The sequence below is a fragment of the Pholcus phalangioides genome, unplaced genomic scaffold (assembly GCF_987345545.1).
Source record: "Pholcus phalangioides strain wild (caught in Gottingen) unplaced genomic scaffold, Ppha-v1.0 ptg000013l_1, whole genome shotgun sequence".
In the NCBI taxonomy this organism is placed as follows: domain Eukaryota; kingdom Metazoa; phylum Arthropoda; class Arachnida; order Araneae; family Pholcidae; genus Pholcus; species Pholcus phalangioides.
This window is the reverse complement of record NW_028301606.1, coordinates 38,910,998-38,928,489: the sequence shown is the minus strand read 5'-3', so window position 1 is coordinate 38,928,489 and position 17,492 is coordinate 38,910,998. Positions and strand designations below refer to the sequence as shown.

The 17,492-nt window shown below is 39.3% G+C and overlaps 1 protein-coding gene across 1 annotated transcript; it reads left to right on the top strand.

The window, feature by feature from the left end:
- The first annotated feature begins 4,415 nt into the window (after positions 1 to 4,415).
- LOC149079091 (uncharacterized) lies at positions 4,416 to 4,817 on the top strand. The gene has a single exon (XM_089240486.1). It carries the CDS (start codon positions 4,416 to 4,418, stop codon positions 4,815 to 4,817), a length of 402 nt encoding a protein of 133 aa, XP_089096612.1.
- The last annotated feature ends 12,675 nt before the right edge of the window (positions 4,818 to 17,492 follow it).

Sequence of the window (17,492 nt, the reverse complement as noted above, 5' to 3'; positions counted from 1 at the left end):
GTGTGAGGCTGTTTGAGTTTTCCCCCATCCCCAATAAGTTTTACGAAAGGGTTGAGCCTCCCCAATACTTAATGAACACAAAATGCAACTTATCACTCAAACTACTGCATAAGGGGCTCAAGTCCCGTATATACAGGACAAATGCCACGCAACACTCTTTCAGTCGTCCTCAATATTTTCAGTTGTGATGAAAATTTTGGCGCTTTTATGAAACTTAATTTTGTTGAGTTGTTTTTGTGTTTTTAGGATTATTTTTATTTACATTGTTTTTTTTTTTTTTTTGTGATTCGCAGTATGTACTGCGTGGTGAATAGTCATTCATTCTTATGGTGCGTGAATATCTTTTGTATTTTCATAGTGATTGCATGACGCTTGAATACGTGCGTACACATAGAAAATTTTGTTGAATACAATCACTGCGGGTCAATAACGTTTTGTGATATCAAATGTTTATGATTGTGATTGGAAAAAAAATTAGATGAAAATATGGGTGATATTAATTTTAAATAAAATATTTTTTTTTTCAAAAAATAAAATAAATGCCTTTGATTGGTCATTTTATTTAATCTGTATGAGATATGCAGGTTGCATTGCTAACAGCACGCACCGCAAATTGCAGACAAACCGTTGATCTTAGAGGCATGCTTTCAATCAGAAAAAAATACCTAAATAGCGGGCAGAGCTAGGATAAGTCTTCCATAGTGCAAGGAATTGTATAGTTACTGATATAAAAATAAAAAATAACTTTTTATGGGGATACCCTGTCCTAAAAAAACCAAATTAGAAAGTTTTTGCGCTGTCTATCTCTCTCCTGAGGCCCAACGAAGAAAATTCTACGTTTCCACGCATGGTTCGTTGAGATATTTGAATTCAAAAATAGGGGAAAAGGTGAGAAAGAACAGCATAAAGTAACGGACAACGCTTCTTTGGCTCGTTTTTGACTAACTCGTTTTGAGATTAAGAAACAACTTTCTAATTGGGTTTTTGAGCACAAGGTGTCCGTTAAAAATAATAAAGGTTTGAAAAAAGTTTATTTCAATAACCATACAACCTCTTGCAACATGAATGGCGTATCTACACGTAATATGGAAACCTTTTCCTAATTGGAAGTATACCTCTAGGATCAACGGTTCGACAGTATTTTGCGGTGCGTGCTGATAGCTATGTACCCTGCTATTCAAGTCATCCTATCAAAGAGAGAGAGAGACTCGATCAGGGCTGCACAACCTTCGGCCCACCAACGACTGAGTATATTTCGTTCATAAAAAAGGACGGGATACCGCAAATTATCGCTAATAAAGTTGTGAATCACAGGCAAAAAAAATTATCAAACGCAAGTAATGTTGCTAAAAGCAATTAAAGCTGTCAATGACTACCAAAAAATTTTTCACAGGCAAGTAAAGTAGTCAATTGCAGGTAAAAAAAATTCTCAAAGGCAATTATTGTCAGTTTTATTGTGCTCAAAGGCCAGTTAAAGTCGTCAATTACAGCCAAAGAAGTTGTTGAAGGCAAAATTACAGCCAAAGAAGTTGTTGAAGGCAAATAGAGTAACCAATTACCGCCGAAAAATCCGAGACAACGTATGTTAACCACTTATTTGACTACGGCGGCACAGGACACCGTGCCGATTTTCGGTCTAATTATTTCTATTTTTGAAAACAAATTAGTAATTATTTCAATTATTACAACTTTTTTTTATTGTTGATGATGGTTTAAAAACACAGTTAAGAACATGATGTGAAGAGAGAAGTCAGTTTCAATGTATTCATAACAAATTTTAATCAGGAAAATATATTTTATTAGCTTCAAACTCTCTCTCTCTCTTTTAAAAAAGGAAAAAAAGCAAAATTGGCAGTTGCCAATTATATACAGCCTAAAAGATTGTCAAAGGCAAGTAACATTGTTAATTATGGGCAAAAAAAAATGTCGAAGGCAAGTAAAGTTGTTAATTACACATAAAAAATTGACTGTAATCACTTCAAAAAAGAACCTTTGTAAAGTTGCGTTACATCGCTCAATTGCCATCATCTATCGCTAATGGCAGGAAATAGAACGCTACTGCAAGTCGTAAGGGGCCGTTCAAGTATTACGTAAGCAAATTTTTAGCCATTTTTGACCCCCCCCCCTCCCCCGTCAGCAAAACGCTGACCACCCTCCCCGCCCTTGTCAGCAAAATTTCGTCATCAGCTCTGCCCCTCTGAATCCTAACTTATATTTTCATAAAGGGTGGTTTATGACGTAAGCATTATCCAAACCCCCCCCCCTTGTCATCAAAAGTCAGCAAATCGGAAACCCCCCCATCGATGATGACGTAATACTTGAACGGCCCCAAATATGTAAAAAAGTAAATCAGTAAAAAAAAAGAGTGAATGACAAACGTGAGATGAGCATATTTATAACTAATAATGATAGCATAATTGCAACTAATAATGATAGCATAATTACAACTAATAATGACAGCATAATTACAACTAATAATGATAGCATAATTACAACTAATAATGATAGCATAATTACAACTAATAATGATAGCATAATTACCAAAATATAGTTTATAAATCATAAAAATGATGTTAATTCGTGATTTCAAAAATTCTAATAATACTCGTTGAAAATAAATCGTAATACTCGTTGCGCGATACACAATATACACTACACAGACACAACTACATACTTCCTTTCTGAAGTCTGCGCCGCCCCGTGATGTAATGAGTAATAACGCAAAAGCTTTTCTGAACCCAGCGGTAGACCCTGGAGAACAGGGTTCGATTCCCGGCGGAGGCAACGTGATCTTTTTTTTTTTCAATGTTCGTCCCAGCATTAGAGAGAGAGAATAACATCATCCAATATACTCAGCCTCTTTACGCAAATAAATTTATCGTTACAGCGCGACACATATCGGTGAATTTTCGAAACATTTTTTAAACATTGAAAGCGGGGGCTCTCAACTTCTTTTTAGCAGCGACCCAAAATTAACCAACACGATCAATTTCGTCATTTCGGCTCTATTAAGGCCGTATTAACGGACAACTGTAGTCACAAGTTTTGGATAAGAGATCAACATAGATTGGTTAAAAACCTGAATTTAACCAATCGGTGTCGATCTCTTATCAAAAAATTGGGAATAGTTTAAATCATGTTGGTGAATACCGCCCTTAAAATCTTAAAAAATATACTTAATAAATACAGTTCCTCATTAGTAAAGTGTTAATTGTTTGGTTTGTATGCGATGTATATCCCATCTCGGAAGCTCTTGCGTCTCAAACTGTGGGTCCCGATTCACAGGTTAAGAACCTTTGAATTAAGGCAATCATTCAAAATATCCATTGTCCGCATTTCCCGTCATTTGCACAAGCGAAACACACTCACAGTCCTCTGCATTCCTTAATGTTAATACGATTGTGTAATGTGTGTATCTATTTATGGGTTTACAAGTGCTGTCCTCTAATTGTAAAATTTTAGAAGTGTTTTTTTTTATGTAAACGTCGTGGGCCTGATCGCTCCTCGTGAAGAGAATTTTGTTTTTGTTGAAAGGCAGACGCTTTCCTATCGAGCATATAGGCGCAGACTTGCATATGGACTTGGGCGAGGTAGCCCAGGTCAATAAGATACTCGCCCGAAGTACCAAAGGATGTTTAGAGATGTCGCGAGTTCGGTACCCGGTTCATCATTGTCAGAAACTTTCCTGACGCAAGAGTTCAATAGAAACGGCGACATGACCACAGAAAAATGTTACTACTGCAGGGAGTTCCATGCAAGGGGTTAGTGCACCAACCTCTCGATGAGTATAAAAAAGAGGTGCCGTTTGGAATCGGCAATAAATTCTAGGTCTAATTGTGTGTAGAAAATGACCGTTATGATCAAATATTGGACTTTAGGTGCCACACACACACGGAGGGACAGTGGCGTCTAGGTTCGGGGGTGTGTGTGCAATGGCACGCTTATGCGCCCGAGCAACCAATATTTAAAACTACCTCCATATTGGGTTCGAGAGGCCTCTCCCCCAATGTTTTCAATACCTTTACGCATATGACTGAAATTATTCGCTAATGAAGAAGTTTATCAAACTTTTCATCGGATTGCCAATTATTAACGAATTCACTCCTGCGATTATCCACTCACGAAAACAGAGATAATAAATGACTGAAATGTAGCAGCAGCAGCCGTTCAAAATGATATCGTCAACGAGATAAAGGGAACGTTCTCTCGCGCGATTGTCTCTCGCTCGCGACTCCTCTCGCAATTTAGAACCTTCCATTTCAGGTCACAAAATTTTCATTTGTACGCAGTTTTCCGCCAAATTTACGATTCCGGTGCACAATTGATTAGCGTCTTCAGTAGATTCATATTGTGCATAAAAACAAGCTAGCGCCAGTTCCCAGAGGGAAGAAAAAAAACAACCTTCCCGTTGAAAGATGGCCAGGGCCTCGAAAAACTCCAAATCTGAGTCCGGCAAGAAGACCGCAGCCAAGACCAAGAAGAGGAAGGGCGAAGATACAGCATCGACAGCATCGAGTGGCCCCAAAGTGAAGATGCCGGAATCGGCCGGCCACCACCAACACCACCACTTCAAGCAGCGCTTCGACGCCAACGTCCCACTCCAGCACCTGAAGAGCGTCTGCAAGGGGAACGTCGAACCGAAGACGGCCATCTACATGACCGCCGTACTGGAGTACATGACGACCGAGATCGCGGAACTGTCTTGCAACGCTGCCAGGGAACGCGCCAAGAACAAGAAGGCCCTCATCACGCAGCATGACCTGAAGACTGCCGTCGAATGCGATCCTGAAATCAGAGCCTTGATCAACGTCAACTGAAGAGCCGTCGACTCGACTAGCCAGCAGGACAAACAACAGCAACTCCAGTCAAGAGGAGACCATATGTAGTCGTAGGACCCGACAACGAATCCGTGAAACATTTCCCTGGGACGAATTTCGGCATGTTTCTAAATTATAGCTGTAGATGTTACTTGAAGTAAACAAAAATTAGTATCATGTTTGTGATCTTTCATGTGTTGTACCATTTTGTTTAATTTTTGCTTTGGATTTGGTTCTTGACGAATTTGTCGCGTCTTCTCCATCGATACCCCTTGGAAAATGTGACGAAAATGGTTCGCAGCCCCGAGTAACAAAACTCGTGGTTGAATTCTGATCGTGATGTGAACATGAGAAGTTCATTTCCTTGTTCTCAGTATAGTTCTCAAACAACCAGATTGAACTTCGGAACACCCCTTGGAAAGAGGAGTGGGGGAGGTGGGGTGGGGGCTTCTATTTTGTTGTTGGAAGAAACTTGAGAATTTCCTTCCCTGGGGTTGCTAGTACCAGCACCTCCTAGAAATATAATGCCTCAGCACGGGTTGCCAAATTCATCTGTAAAGTCATTAAGACTACCTAGCAAGTCCGCCACATTTTGAAGCCCCAACATCCTATTTCGTTTCTTCTTATAACGTAATTCTAGTATAGAATTTGTCTATTTTTGGCGTAGAATTTTCCTGGTTGGCTCATAAACACCGCATTTGTGATCGGATGCAGGGGCTTAGAAATTGTCAATTCTTGTCCCGATCATTTCTTTTCCGCACAAAGATGATACTGGCACGAGCAGGGAATTTTTTTCCCCTGGATATTCTGAGGCGGGAAATGGACTATTTGCTGACGTCACGAGCAGCATGAAGAGGCCATCTATCTCTAGGAGGTGTTGCTAGTTCACTGGTGTTCAATAAAACGATTTTCGTTTTCTACAAGTCTAGATAGCGTCTATATTCTATTAAAGCTATCTTATGGAATAGGAACGACTTGGTTTCAATAAAACAATTTTCGTTTTATGAAACCAAGTCCAGGGGGACTCATTATGCTCTTAAGACGGCCTTGGCTATTTCAGCCCCCCTTCCCCTTTTAGTAATAATTTAACTCCTAAGCTGCACAAGAAATTTGGGCTTTTTATACTGAGTTCTTCTACCACAGTGCTTCTCAACCAAAGTTTCACGGACCCGTTTGAGGGTTGTCCGAGGGATAGAAAAAGGAAAACATGAAATTAAAAATATATTTATATTAAACTGAAAAGAGATCCCCGATTCATGGCCTTCGCGTAATACTTATACGTTGTGGTGATGGGGGGGGGGGACCCATGGCCTGTTTCTCGCATGGTAAAATGGGGCATGTGCCCAAAGCCCCTACATTTTTTTAGGACCCTAAAATCAGTTCCCCTTTGGGTTGTAGGCACGGGGTCTCACACTATCCGATTAGCACTACACTTAACAAGCATTACACAGAAACAAACACTCACTTTAGGTTCACAACACGTGCACACACACATTCCGGCATGTACCAGTTCGTTAAAAATTCCGTAGAGAAATGTGTACGAGGTGCATGTACGGTTAAGTAGTAAAAGTAGGGGCAGGGCCCCCCCCCCCCGCCACGCCTCTGTCTCAAAGAACACCTACGTGTAGGGGGGGGGGGCCCAAAAATTCAAATCAAGGCCCAAACTTGTGAGAAATAGACACTAGGAGGGATCCACGAGGAAAATAACGATAATAAGGTTGAGAACCCACCTTAATGAACGCTCGAAAATCGAAATTTTTCACAGAATTAGGAACACGGGTGGTGGCAACCTTTGATGTGAAGACACCATATATGCAATAGTGTAATATTAATTCCGGTATGGGCATGTGGAATATTTGCTCGGGGATGAGAGAGGGATCTTCATCCTTTTGGGTCCTGTAAATTTATATTCTGTGGCATATCGGACATCTTCAACGTTTGTCACAGCCCCCCTATGACCCCCCCCCCCCCATTGGTAGGGTTGACAGAACACCAGCCCGGGTGATATATATAGCGATTTCTTGTTTTCACATATTATAGATTTAATATAGAGAGGCTCGTAAAAATTCCTGGCTTCGGACGCTCGAAATATTCCAGCCTAGGAGCCCAGCTGAAGGATATGACGGCATTAGTTCAAACTTAGTTTAGTATTCGATCACTAGTCGTTAGGGTTTGATTTGGGAATTTTGCGGCCCGATGCAAAAACATATTTTCGGCCCTCTAAATCGGTGCTTCCCGATCCCCAGTGCATTGGCGTACACCAGAGATCTTCAAACTTTTTCTAGTCGCGAGCACTGCCTGTACCCGTTATCAAAAGAAGAGCACTCTCACGGCTAGTTTAACATACGAAAATGCATGAAATCACGACGATTTCAATCCTTGAATGCAGTTTTCACAAGGTGTTTTAATTGGAACATTAATCAAGTGCTCGTGATCACGAAATCGGACACAAGCATCGAGCGCTCTGGGTATTTCAGGGAGCACCGTGGTGCTCGCGAGTAACGGGCTGAAGATGTCTGGCGTACAAAAACGAGGAGTTTTGGGGATTTACCTCCCTTCCAGTCGAGATAATATAGTATTTTTGCACAGTTAAAATTTTAACACTGCATTTGGATATATATATACTTCCAGAAAGGGTGAAGATGGCGCCAGGGCCGTCTTAACAGCATAATGCCCCCCCCCCAGGGCCAAGTGGTTTTTCTGAGGTCCTACCTGGTGAATTCTAGGAAATTTTTACCTGATCTCATTTTTGTGGGGCCCCCTTTTCTCTTGAGGCCCCCGGGCCGTGCCCGATTGGGACTATGCGTTAAGACGACACTGGATTACGCATGCGTCGGCCTGGTATATTAAATGGCCATATGTGAGCAATGTCACGAGCTTCACACGGAGGTTTTCTGCTATAGATGGTGTTGACCAGGGCCCTAGGAAAGACTTTTCACTGTCCCCCTCCCGCAATGAATTTATAGTGTGAAAAAAAATATAAGAAATTATGAGAATCGTCCCAAAACCCCGGGCTGAAGCCCTGTCAGCCCCACCCTTGTAGGGAAAGGCATCGCCGCGGTCAACCGGCCTTATATATTTATAAAATTTTTGTTTTCTCCATTCACACATTCACTGAAAATCAAATAAAGCTTTTCCCTCCTCAACTTTTCTATTTTATATTCACAGTAGATGGCGCCAAAATGGTTATACATCATGTCAATACTTTAAATGTTCATTTGATTCGTTAGATGGCAGCACCACCACAATCATTCATTTCATATTTTGCTACATAATACAAATAGTCAGGAATATAAAAAATTTCCAATTGCATTTAAAGAATGAAATATTCTCAAAGCAAAAGTAATTTAATATACATATACAGGGTGTAACAAATTGTTTGCAGAGCAGATATATCTATAATTGTTGACTTTAGAAACACACTTCCAACAACAAAAATATTTTCAAACGACGTGAAATTACTTAAAATCTTTCAATTTTGTTTGAAGGGGACATTGCTACATGCAAATATAAAGAAATTAACTATTTATAAGGACACCTAAAGCAGTGGTTCTCAAATTTTTCAAACCCGCGGCCCGGTTTCATTCATTTTTGTGAGTCGAAGGCCTGGTCAAACACACGACCAACCATAGGCTGGTGATAGAGTTGGAAGTCTGGGGGGCGGGGCACGGTCGTTATTGCTGGGGGGCACGATGATGATGATGTCAATTCATATTTACATATATCATCAGTCGACTCATCCTTTGACGATGGGGGGCATTGCCCCCACGTATCACCGCCCATGCGACCAACGAAAAATGAATGAGGCAAAATGAAACGGCTAATCATTCGCAGCCCGGTATGAATGGTGTCAGAGCAAGGGCGTAGCCAGGGGGGGGGGGGACTTGGGGGTCTGGTCCCCCCCCCCCCGAAATGTGAGAAAATGACCGAAAAAAGGGAAAAAGATGGCCAAATCCATTGTTCTGTCACTTTGGTCCCCCCCCCCCCGAACGAAATTTCTGGCTACGCCCCTGCGTCAGAGCGCGGTACCGGGCCGCAGGGCCGAAACTAGGGGGCGGGGGAGAAGCCGGGTCTTGTACCCAGGCGATGGGCGGAAGGGGGCACCGAACGTACCCGTTAACTGGTTCTTTTATATTACGTATGGGCGCAAAATGCGTTGTTGCCTCATCTGAAAAAGTATCTTGTTGCGGCCCTAGGCCCCCGGTAGTTGATGAATACTGCCCTAAAGAACGCAATTAGTAAGTTGTTGCCCCGTGTCGTCCCTTCTGAGACCAACAAAAAAAAAAAAAAAAAAATTCCACGTTTCCAATGCAACGATATTCGTTAAATTATTTGAATTCTAAAATATCGGAAAAGGGGTGGAGAAAGTACACGGCATAAAAACTAACGAAAAACGCTTCTTTCCCTCATTTATGCCCAAGTAACACACCGACGTAGAGATTTCAATACCGTTCTACGTCGTTACCGATATAGTTCGACATAAAGAAATCTGGATTATTTCAAAGATACTAATTATCGTACAAGATATTCTCCTTCGAAACAAAATACTGTAAAAATGAGAGAAAAAACAAAAAAGATATTTCAGCGTTTATTGAGTGCATATACATTTTTAATGTATCGTTCGATATCGGACACGTAAGAATTTCAGATCTCTTTCCGCCGTTCGACATTCGTTCGACATTCCGACGTCGGACCGGTATCGGTGCGATATCCTAACGATATCGTTGTGCTACTGAGGTGTTCTTTCACAATTTTTTTCCGATTTGGAATTCAAATATTTCAACGAATATTACACTTGGAAATTAAACTAAACTTTTTCTTTGAGCTGCATTTCAATTCACTGCAATTTCTAGAGGTCATTCATTTCATCGATAACTTTCCAGAAATTTTAACGACAATTGGTTATATTCGATATATGTCAAACGTTTTTGGTGATGATTGACCGTGTCTCGTTTTTCTCCGTAAGGGGCCGTTCAAGTATTACGCACGCAAATTTTTAGCCATTTTTGGCCCCCCTTCCCCCCCTCCCCTTGTCAGGAAAATTTCGTCATCAGCTCTGCCCCTCTGAATCCTAACTAGCGCTAACCTTTCTAATCCCAAAGGGAGGTTGATGACGCATTATCCAAACCACTCCCCTCCCCCTTGTCATCAAAAGTCAGCGAATCGGAAACCCCCTCCCCCCCCCCCCCACCCCATCGATGATGACGTAATACTTGAACGGCCCCTAATTAGGATCTCAATTTTCAGTATGCGTGGTTACCTTGTGATGATGAATTCCTCCCCCCCCCCCCCCCCCGTGAAAACAGTTGAGATTTACTTCATTTCCCCTTGCTTTAGAAATTTTAAAAATAATTTGCAAGTATTTCGAAAATTGAATTTTTTGTCTACAATTAATACTAAGGATCGCAATTTCCTGAATTTTTCTCGCTGAGATATGAAAACCTTGAAAATGTACGAAAGTCTCATTTCTTATAAGGAACCCATTAGGTATTGCTACATACATACGCAGTATATATGCTGTAACAATTGAACGTCTACCTGCAGACAACCTGTGCCATCATTGTGGACCAAAGGCATGCTTTCCTATCCAACAGCACGGCCTCTGGGCTGGCATTTAGGCCAGACTTTTCACGGGACTGTACATAGTGAATTTATAGTGTAAAAGAACAAGAAAATCTGAAGGGCCTCGGGCTAGAACCTTGTTAGCCTCGCCCTTCAGAGGGCAATGACTAAAGGTGGGTCTCGGATCATTGGCACTATATTCTCTATTCGTAACTGTTGTCGCCCCTTCTTCGTTCCATCTTCCCTAGGGGGTTAATATTGCCCACTTTGGGAGCCAATGCTCTAAGCAAAGTCATTTACACCAGTGTGAGTAATTTCACTCCTCTCCACAAATTTAAGAGGTATTTTTTTTACCAGTAAAAAATGTCTATTGACTAAAAAAATTACTACTTAAAATTTGAAGGAGTATTTTCACACCTCTACAAATTTCTGAGGAGTAAAATTGAATTTTGATGAGTGAATTACGCATCTAGATTCGTATTGGCGAACGCTGCTTCACACAGTCAAACAATACGTCATACAAGAAAATTCGCAAAGAAGAAGTGCATGTAATTTTGAATATAGAGTTAGTTGATGAAAATGTGAGCGTTCCAGTGAAAATTTCATCCTGTAGAGAAGTTTGCTTTAAAAATAATTGAAACGTAAAAAAAAAAAGGTAAAATCATCACGATTGCAGGAAAAGAAATGCAGTATTTTTAATTATTGTTGTGACTCGGATTTTTATTCACGTGATTTATTGGGTGGATATTGACCTCAGCATTTTAATTTTCAATTTAAATTCTCTTCTCTTTTGATAAAAGAAAACCCGGAAAAGACTGAATAGAAAAAAGACATGGGGGAAAAGAAGAGAAAGAAGTGATTGATCCCTTTTTAGATCTCTTTTTCTTTTAAGAAAATGACAGTGGGCGTATTTCTGTCGTCACCCTGTAATAGATAATAACAACATCATTTTTTTTATGTGAGTGTGAATATATTAACATGAAAATATCATGTTCCAAAGCAAACTCTAATATTTACACAGCTGCTTTGAGAGAAGTTCTATACCACGTCCTCAATAATACTTAGTGGAATTTTCACACTAAGATCACATAAAAGTAAAAATTTACTTTATACTATCTGTATAATTACGGTGCAGTATTTAGAATAGGTGCGCACAAACTCTACCCGCTGGCGAAATGCCACCCGCTAAGGAGGTTTTGCCCGGACGCGAAAGAATTTCCGGTGAAAAAATATCATTACACACAACACAATATAAACCTAGGCTTACCATATTTGATTCATGAAAAATACGGGAAATCTATATCACGGGTCCCCAACCCTGGGCTTCCTTGAAGGCTTTTTTGAGGTTCCACATCATCATACGTTAAACGACCGAAAGAGTGCCTTTTAGAGGCAGAGGCATATTTACGGTGTGGGGTGGACTACAGTCCAGGGCGGCTAATATTTAGGGATAAGTAGAGGCAAGAAAACTACACTAGAATGGGTGAAGAGCGATAAAACTTTTATAGCCCACAGATGTTAAAAATAACTGGGGGGGGGGGTGGGGTGGGCAGGCAAAGTCTTCATCGGAAGGCCCAAAAATTATGTGGCCCTTGTCAATTGTTCGAATTTCCGTGTGGAAAAACAAGGCATTTGTCCGAGCGGCAATCCCTGCTATTTATTATAGCAGCTGATTCCATTACCGTGGACTGCCCCTATGCACCCAAGAAGGATCTCTAGTCAGTGCTTAGTGGGTCTATGCGTCAAGACAACCCTGGGGAAGTTTATTATAGAATCGGGCAATATCTTCCTTCTTCAATGGAGAAACATACAAAACTGTTGAAACAGTTTACAATTTATCATCCAGTATGGGTCTCTAGACACCTTGGCTGATGTTTTGTTTTATACTATTTTGTTTCATCTTGTATTTATGTAAAAAATTAAAACAATAATAAAAAAAACAACACTGAACGCCTGATAATAATAATCAATAAATAACATCACCAACTCCCCCCCCCCCCCATTTAAAAAATGCCACTCCATACCGTTAAACCACTGACAAATTATTCTCCCCTCCCCAACGTTACAAAAAAAATTTTACATATTATTTGATCATTTTTGTCACAACACGATCATTTTCTGCACACGAGGGCTAATTTTAGAACGGGACCTACAATTTATTGCCGATTCCGAACGGCAGGCTTGTTTTTTATACTCATCGAGAGGTTGGTGCGCTAACCCCTCGATGGGGGACTCCTTGTGGCAGCAATTTTTTCTGCGGTCATGTCGCCGTTTCTGTTGTACCCCTGTGTCAGGAAAGTTTTCTGACGAGGACGAACCGCGTATCGGACTCGCGACGCCTCTAAACATCCTTTGGTACTTTAGGCGAGTATCTTACCGACCTGGGCTACCGCGCCCATTTTACATTTTAAAAGCGGTTCGGTTTTAGTTGGAAAGCAATTTTGTAAACTTATTCACCATGAAAAAATGGTGCATTACTTTCGTATATAACCAATAAACGGGTAAAAATAAAATTTTATCAGCAAAAATGTGTTTTCTAGAAACTACTGCAAATAACTATACCGTGCAGTATTATATTAAATGTAAGAAACACACACACACATCATTAAACTAGAATCTTTGTTGCCACCTTCTTTTTTCTTTTCTTTATCCAATAAAACTGTTATAGTTCTTTGATGAAAATTGGTTATTGATTGATATACTTCATGGAAAAAATATATGATTTGATGTTGAGCTAATACTTTATAAGCAATAACATTTATTACATTACTATTTTTACTTCAAAATTATAACAGTTGCTGTTTGAGTGTTGCAAAAAATATTAGTAAATATTTGTTAATCACCCGTCCTCCTTAGCTTCCTCCTTAGTAATTACAATAAGTTGTTGCAAATTTTTATTAATGTTATTTTACAAGACTCAAATATCCACTGTTAAAATTTTGAAGCAAACAAAAATTCAACAAATATATATCATTAGTTATGAAATATTTAGTAACGTCATATATCATATTGCGTTTTCTTATATATCAATAAAAAACTGGTCACTAATTTGAATAAAATAATTATAACAGTTGTGTTTTCTATTTGATAGGTGGCAGCAGAAATTCTCCAATTTAATTTTTGATATACACCTATACATTTAAATTAATTTTTCCCCCTTTGTGTGTGTGCGTGCGTATGTGTGTGTGTGAGCATATATTCTCTTCCGAATCTACAATTTTGTGGGGGGAAACCAAATTTTGCAGATATATTTCTCCTGGTGATGGTGATAATCTAAAGTTCTTGATTTGTGAATATACCTCCCACCTGGCTGAGAGGACTCAAATCTCGTAAGTCCCAACCATGAGTTCGACTGAGCGCGGCATACATATGAGATCTATACCCCATTCCACACCCGGCGGTAAGCCCCCCTCCCGTAGGCTGAGATCTTTGGCGGGCCCCCCTCCCACGCCAGACACTTCACAGGTCCCTCTGTTATGAATTTATAGTGTGAAAAACCAACAATGATGAGAATTATCTCGGACCCCCGGGCAGGAGTCCTGCCAGCCCTACCTCCATGCGGGAGCCTCAATTGAATATAGGAGGGATTTCCACGATAATATCTGGCACAATGATTTATGACAATAAATATGCATATTCAGGGGAGGTGCTTAAGCCCTCTTTCATTTTGCCTTGAGGGCTACGATGCTGTTGAGACGGCATAAGGACACACTTTAAAGGACACTATAAAGACATCTTATATGACTGTAATTAATTATGGCATTTTAGTCCTCTTAATAATTTTCTTAAGTTGTGAAAAAAATACTCTTCATCCGTTATTTCCGCGATTGATTAGAATCCTAGGAAGCTTCTTTGAAAAATGCGGGACATTTTATGAAAAACAAAGTCGGGATAGCGAAATTGAGGGAAAAAACGGTCCGTAAAATACGGTCACACTTTTATGCAGGTTGTCACGTAAACTCGTAAATAGTTTAAAAATTCATAGACTGAAGGAATTGCTATATTTGAATGCGGTTTGCAAAAATTTTATTCTGTGGGAATGTGTGAAGGGGGGTACTTTTCTTTATTTTGGTACGGGAAAAAAGTAGTTCATATTTTTCTTTATTCATTCGCCTGGTCGGGGTAAGTAACTCATATTTTTCTTTATAGAGGGTGCTGCACCAAAGCAAACCACTGAAAATATGTAAATCAGAGCCGTATAAAATACAGGGTTAACGATTAATGGATCATTTCTGAATTTTCCTGTTACTATTACTTAACCGCACATGCACTTCTCACATTTCTCTACGGAATTTCTAATGAATTGGTATAAGCCAGAATGTGCGTGTAAGTTTTGTGTACATTTACGGGAAGTTTGTTTCTGTGTAATGCTTGTTATGTGTAGTGCCGCCATCAATTTTTCTAACTACGAGTGAATTGCAATGATTGAATAATTGTACCGTTGTAGGCCTGCTGCTCTCCGTCGCGAAGCTTTTTAACGGGAGATCCGCTCGCATTTGCGCCTAGAAGTTGGGAACCATGGAAAACCAACTTCACCGACCACAATTTTCCTGTTACTGGCGCTTACATAAGATTCTCATTAAGAAATTGACATTTGTGGGGAGGGGGGATGAAGGTGAATTTGTTTTACCTCAACCACGAATCACTGGCTGCAGCTTTACGAACGTTTCAGACAGAAGAAATTGAATAAAAGTTCAGGTCCAATCACTCTTCTGCCGGACTGGATTCCCTGGCCCCCTATCGACAAAAATTTAATCTGTTCCCCTTTCCTGGTGAGAATGATATTTTTGCAAACCAGTGCCAATTCCTTGAATTTTATGAATTTTTTAATACATTTACGATTTTATGGGGCACCCTGTATGTAGTATCAGTTTCTGGCCGGCGAGCGGTACAAATGCCACGTATTTGGCCCACGGACCTAATAGGTTGTGCCCCTTGATTTACATGGAAATTAATTAATTATTCAAAACCTTTAACGCGTCATTTGAAGGAATCGAATCACGAAAATACGCATGTGGCCGTCTTTATCAACTCCGAAAACTGTATTGTAATTAGATCTGTTGTGTGGGAGAGAGACAAAGAGGTGAGTTCATGAACGGACGTGTTGTGTTTGCTCTTCGTGATTGAATTCTTTGTTTTGTGAATTTGTATTTTTTTTGCTCTAACAATTATCAAGTTAAGGAATATAGATTGAAAGACAGGCCTATTGTGTCGAACATTAGTGGTACCAGCGTTGGGTTAGTTGTCATCGAACAACGTCGGAAGACGTTTTCTAACTTCATACCCGTATTGAATACTTAATTTCAAGTTGTCTTCAGTTATTTATATGGCTTCGTAAATTGAAGCCACCATAGCTCTGGCGATAATGGCGGCAAGTTTAATGGAGACTCAAGAAGGGAATGGTAATGCAAACCAAGGTCAGGGTATTAATTTCCCTGTATGGTCATCTAATTATTCTGATAATGAAATAATAGATTTTTCAACAGACATCACTAGCTTCACCGTGAAATATCACGGAAATACCAGAATTCCAACGTCCAGACCTAATGATCTCAGAAGGAACTTTGTTAATATGATCAGCAATTCAGATCAAATTACTGAAATAAGGGTAGCCAAGAGCGGTGATCTTTTTGTTACTACTAATTCTGCATTGGTGGCGAAGGAGCTACTTAACATCAAAACTATCCTTGACATTCCAGTTGTTAACTCACTTCTAACCGATACACTATCTTCAAAATATATTGTGAGGAATATTCCAGTTGAAATTCCATTAGATGAAATTGCTAATGAGTTAATTCTAAATGGTTTTTACCCTTTGAATATCCGCCATATTCTACGAAACCAAATTCAGACACCAACTATTATTATTATTGCACTAGGGACTTCTGTGCCCATTGAACTTAAATTATGGTATCAGATCTTTAAGCCACAAAGATTTATAGAACGACCTTCCATGTGTAACAAATGTTTCAGTTTCTTTCACAAATCAAAATTCTGCCCAGTCAAGTCTCAAATCTGTTTATATTGTGGTGGTAACCATATTGCCAAAGATTGTGATAGTGAAAAGAAATGCATTAATTGTTCATCACCAGATCATCTTCCTACTGACAGAAATTGTCCAAAATATATCCATGAACAAAAAATTCTCAATTACAAGTCTGAACATAATGTGCCTATTCATGTAGCGAGGAGATTCTGTAAGCCAAATGAGATGTCATATGCCACTAGAGTGCAAACTTCGTCTCAACACATAGATTTATCTAATATCAAAAAAGATATCCAATCTCTTGTTGCAAAAGAACTGGCAGAAATAAAAGAATCAATAATGCTGGAAATCAAACAGTCTGTAGCTGAAATAATTACACAATCATTGAAAGAAATTGTACCAGAAATCATCTCCTGTATATCTAACCAGCTTCAGCCTATGTTAAAAGATCTTGTTAATTCTTCAAGAAAAAGATCGGCTTCTTCTGATGATCAATTGAGAGATGCAATTAGTTTCAATAGCACCATTTCTGAAACTGTTAAAGACAGACATGGTTCAAAGAGAAAGTCTTAACCTGTTTTTATATTTGATTTTATGTCACATTTACTCATTGCCAAACTAATTTATAAATACTACTTTATTAAAAATTTACTTGAAGATTCGGTTTGAATCACACATGACTAACATCCATAGAATTCTTCAATGGAATTGTAGAAGTATTAAAAATAAGAAATATCATATTCTTCGTTTCATGAATGATTTTGATATCATGTGCTTCCAAGAAACATTTTTATCTGATGAATTATATTATTTACCTAATTTCCAAATATACAGATGTGATAGACTTAACAGTGGGAGAGGAGGTGTATTAATGGCTATCAGAAATAAGTTTCCATCAAACATTCTTTTCAAATATAACTCATCTGGTGTTGAAGCTCTTGTTATCAAAATTTATTTGCAGAATTTTCATTTCACCATTGTAAACTTATATATATCAGATTCTTCAAATATTATTAACGTCATGAATGTGATTTTTGATCAAATATCTCCACCTTTTGTTATTTTGGGTGATTTTAATAGCTCACATCCTGCATGGGGCTCATCCAGAACTGATAATGCTGGTCGTC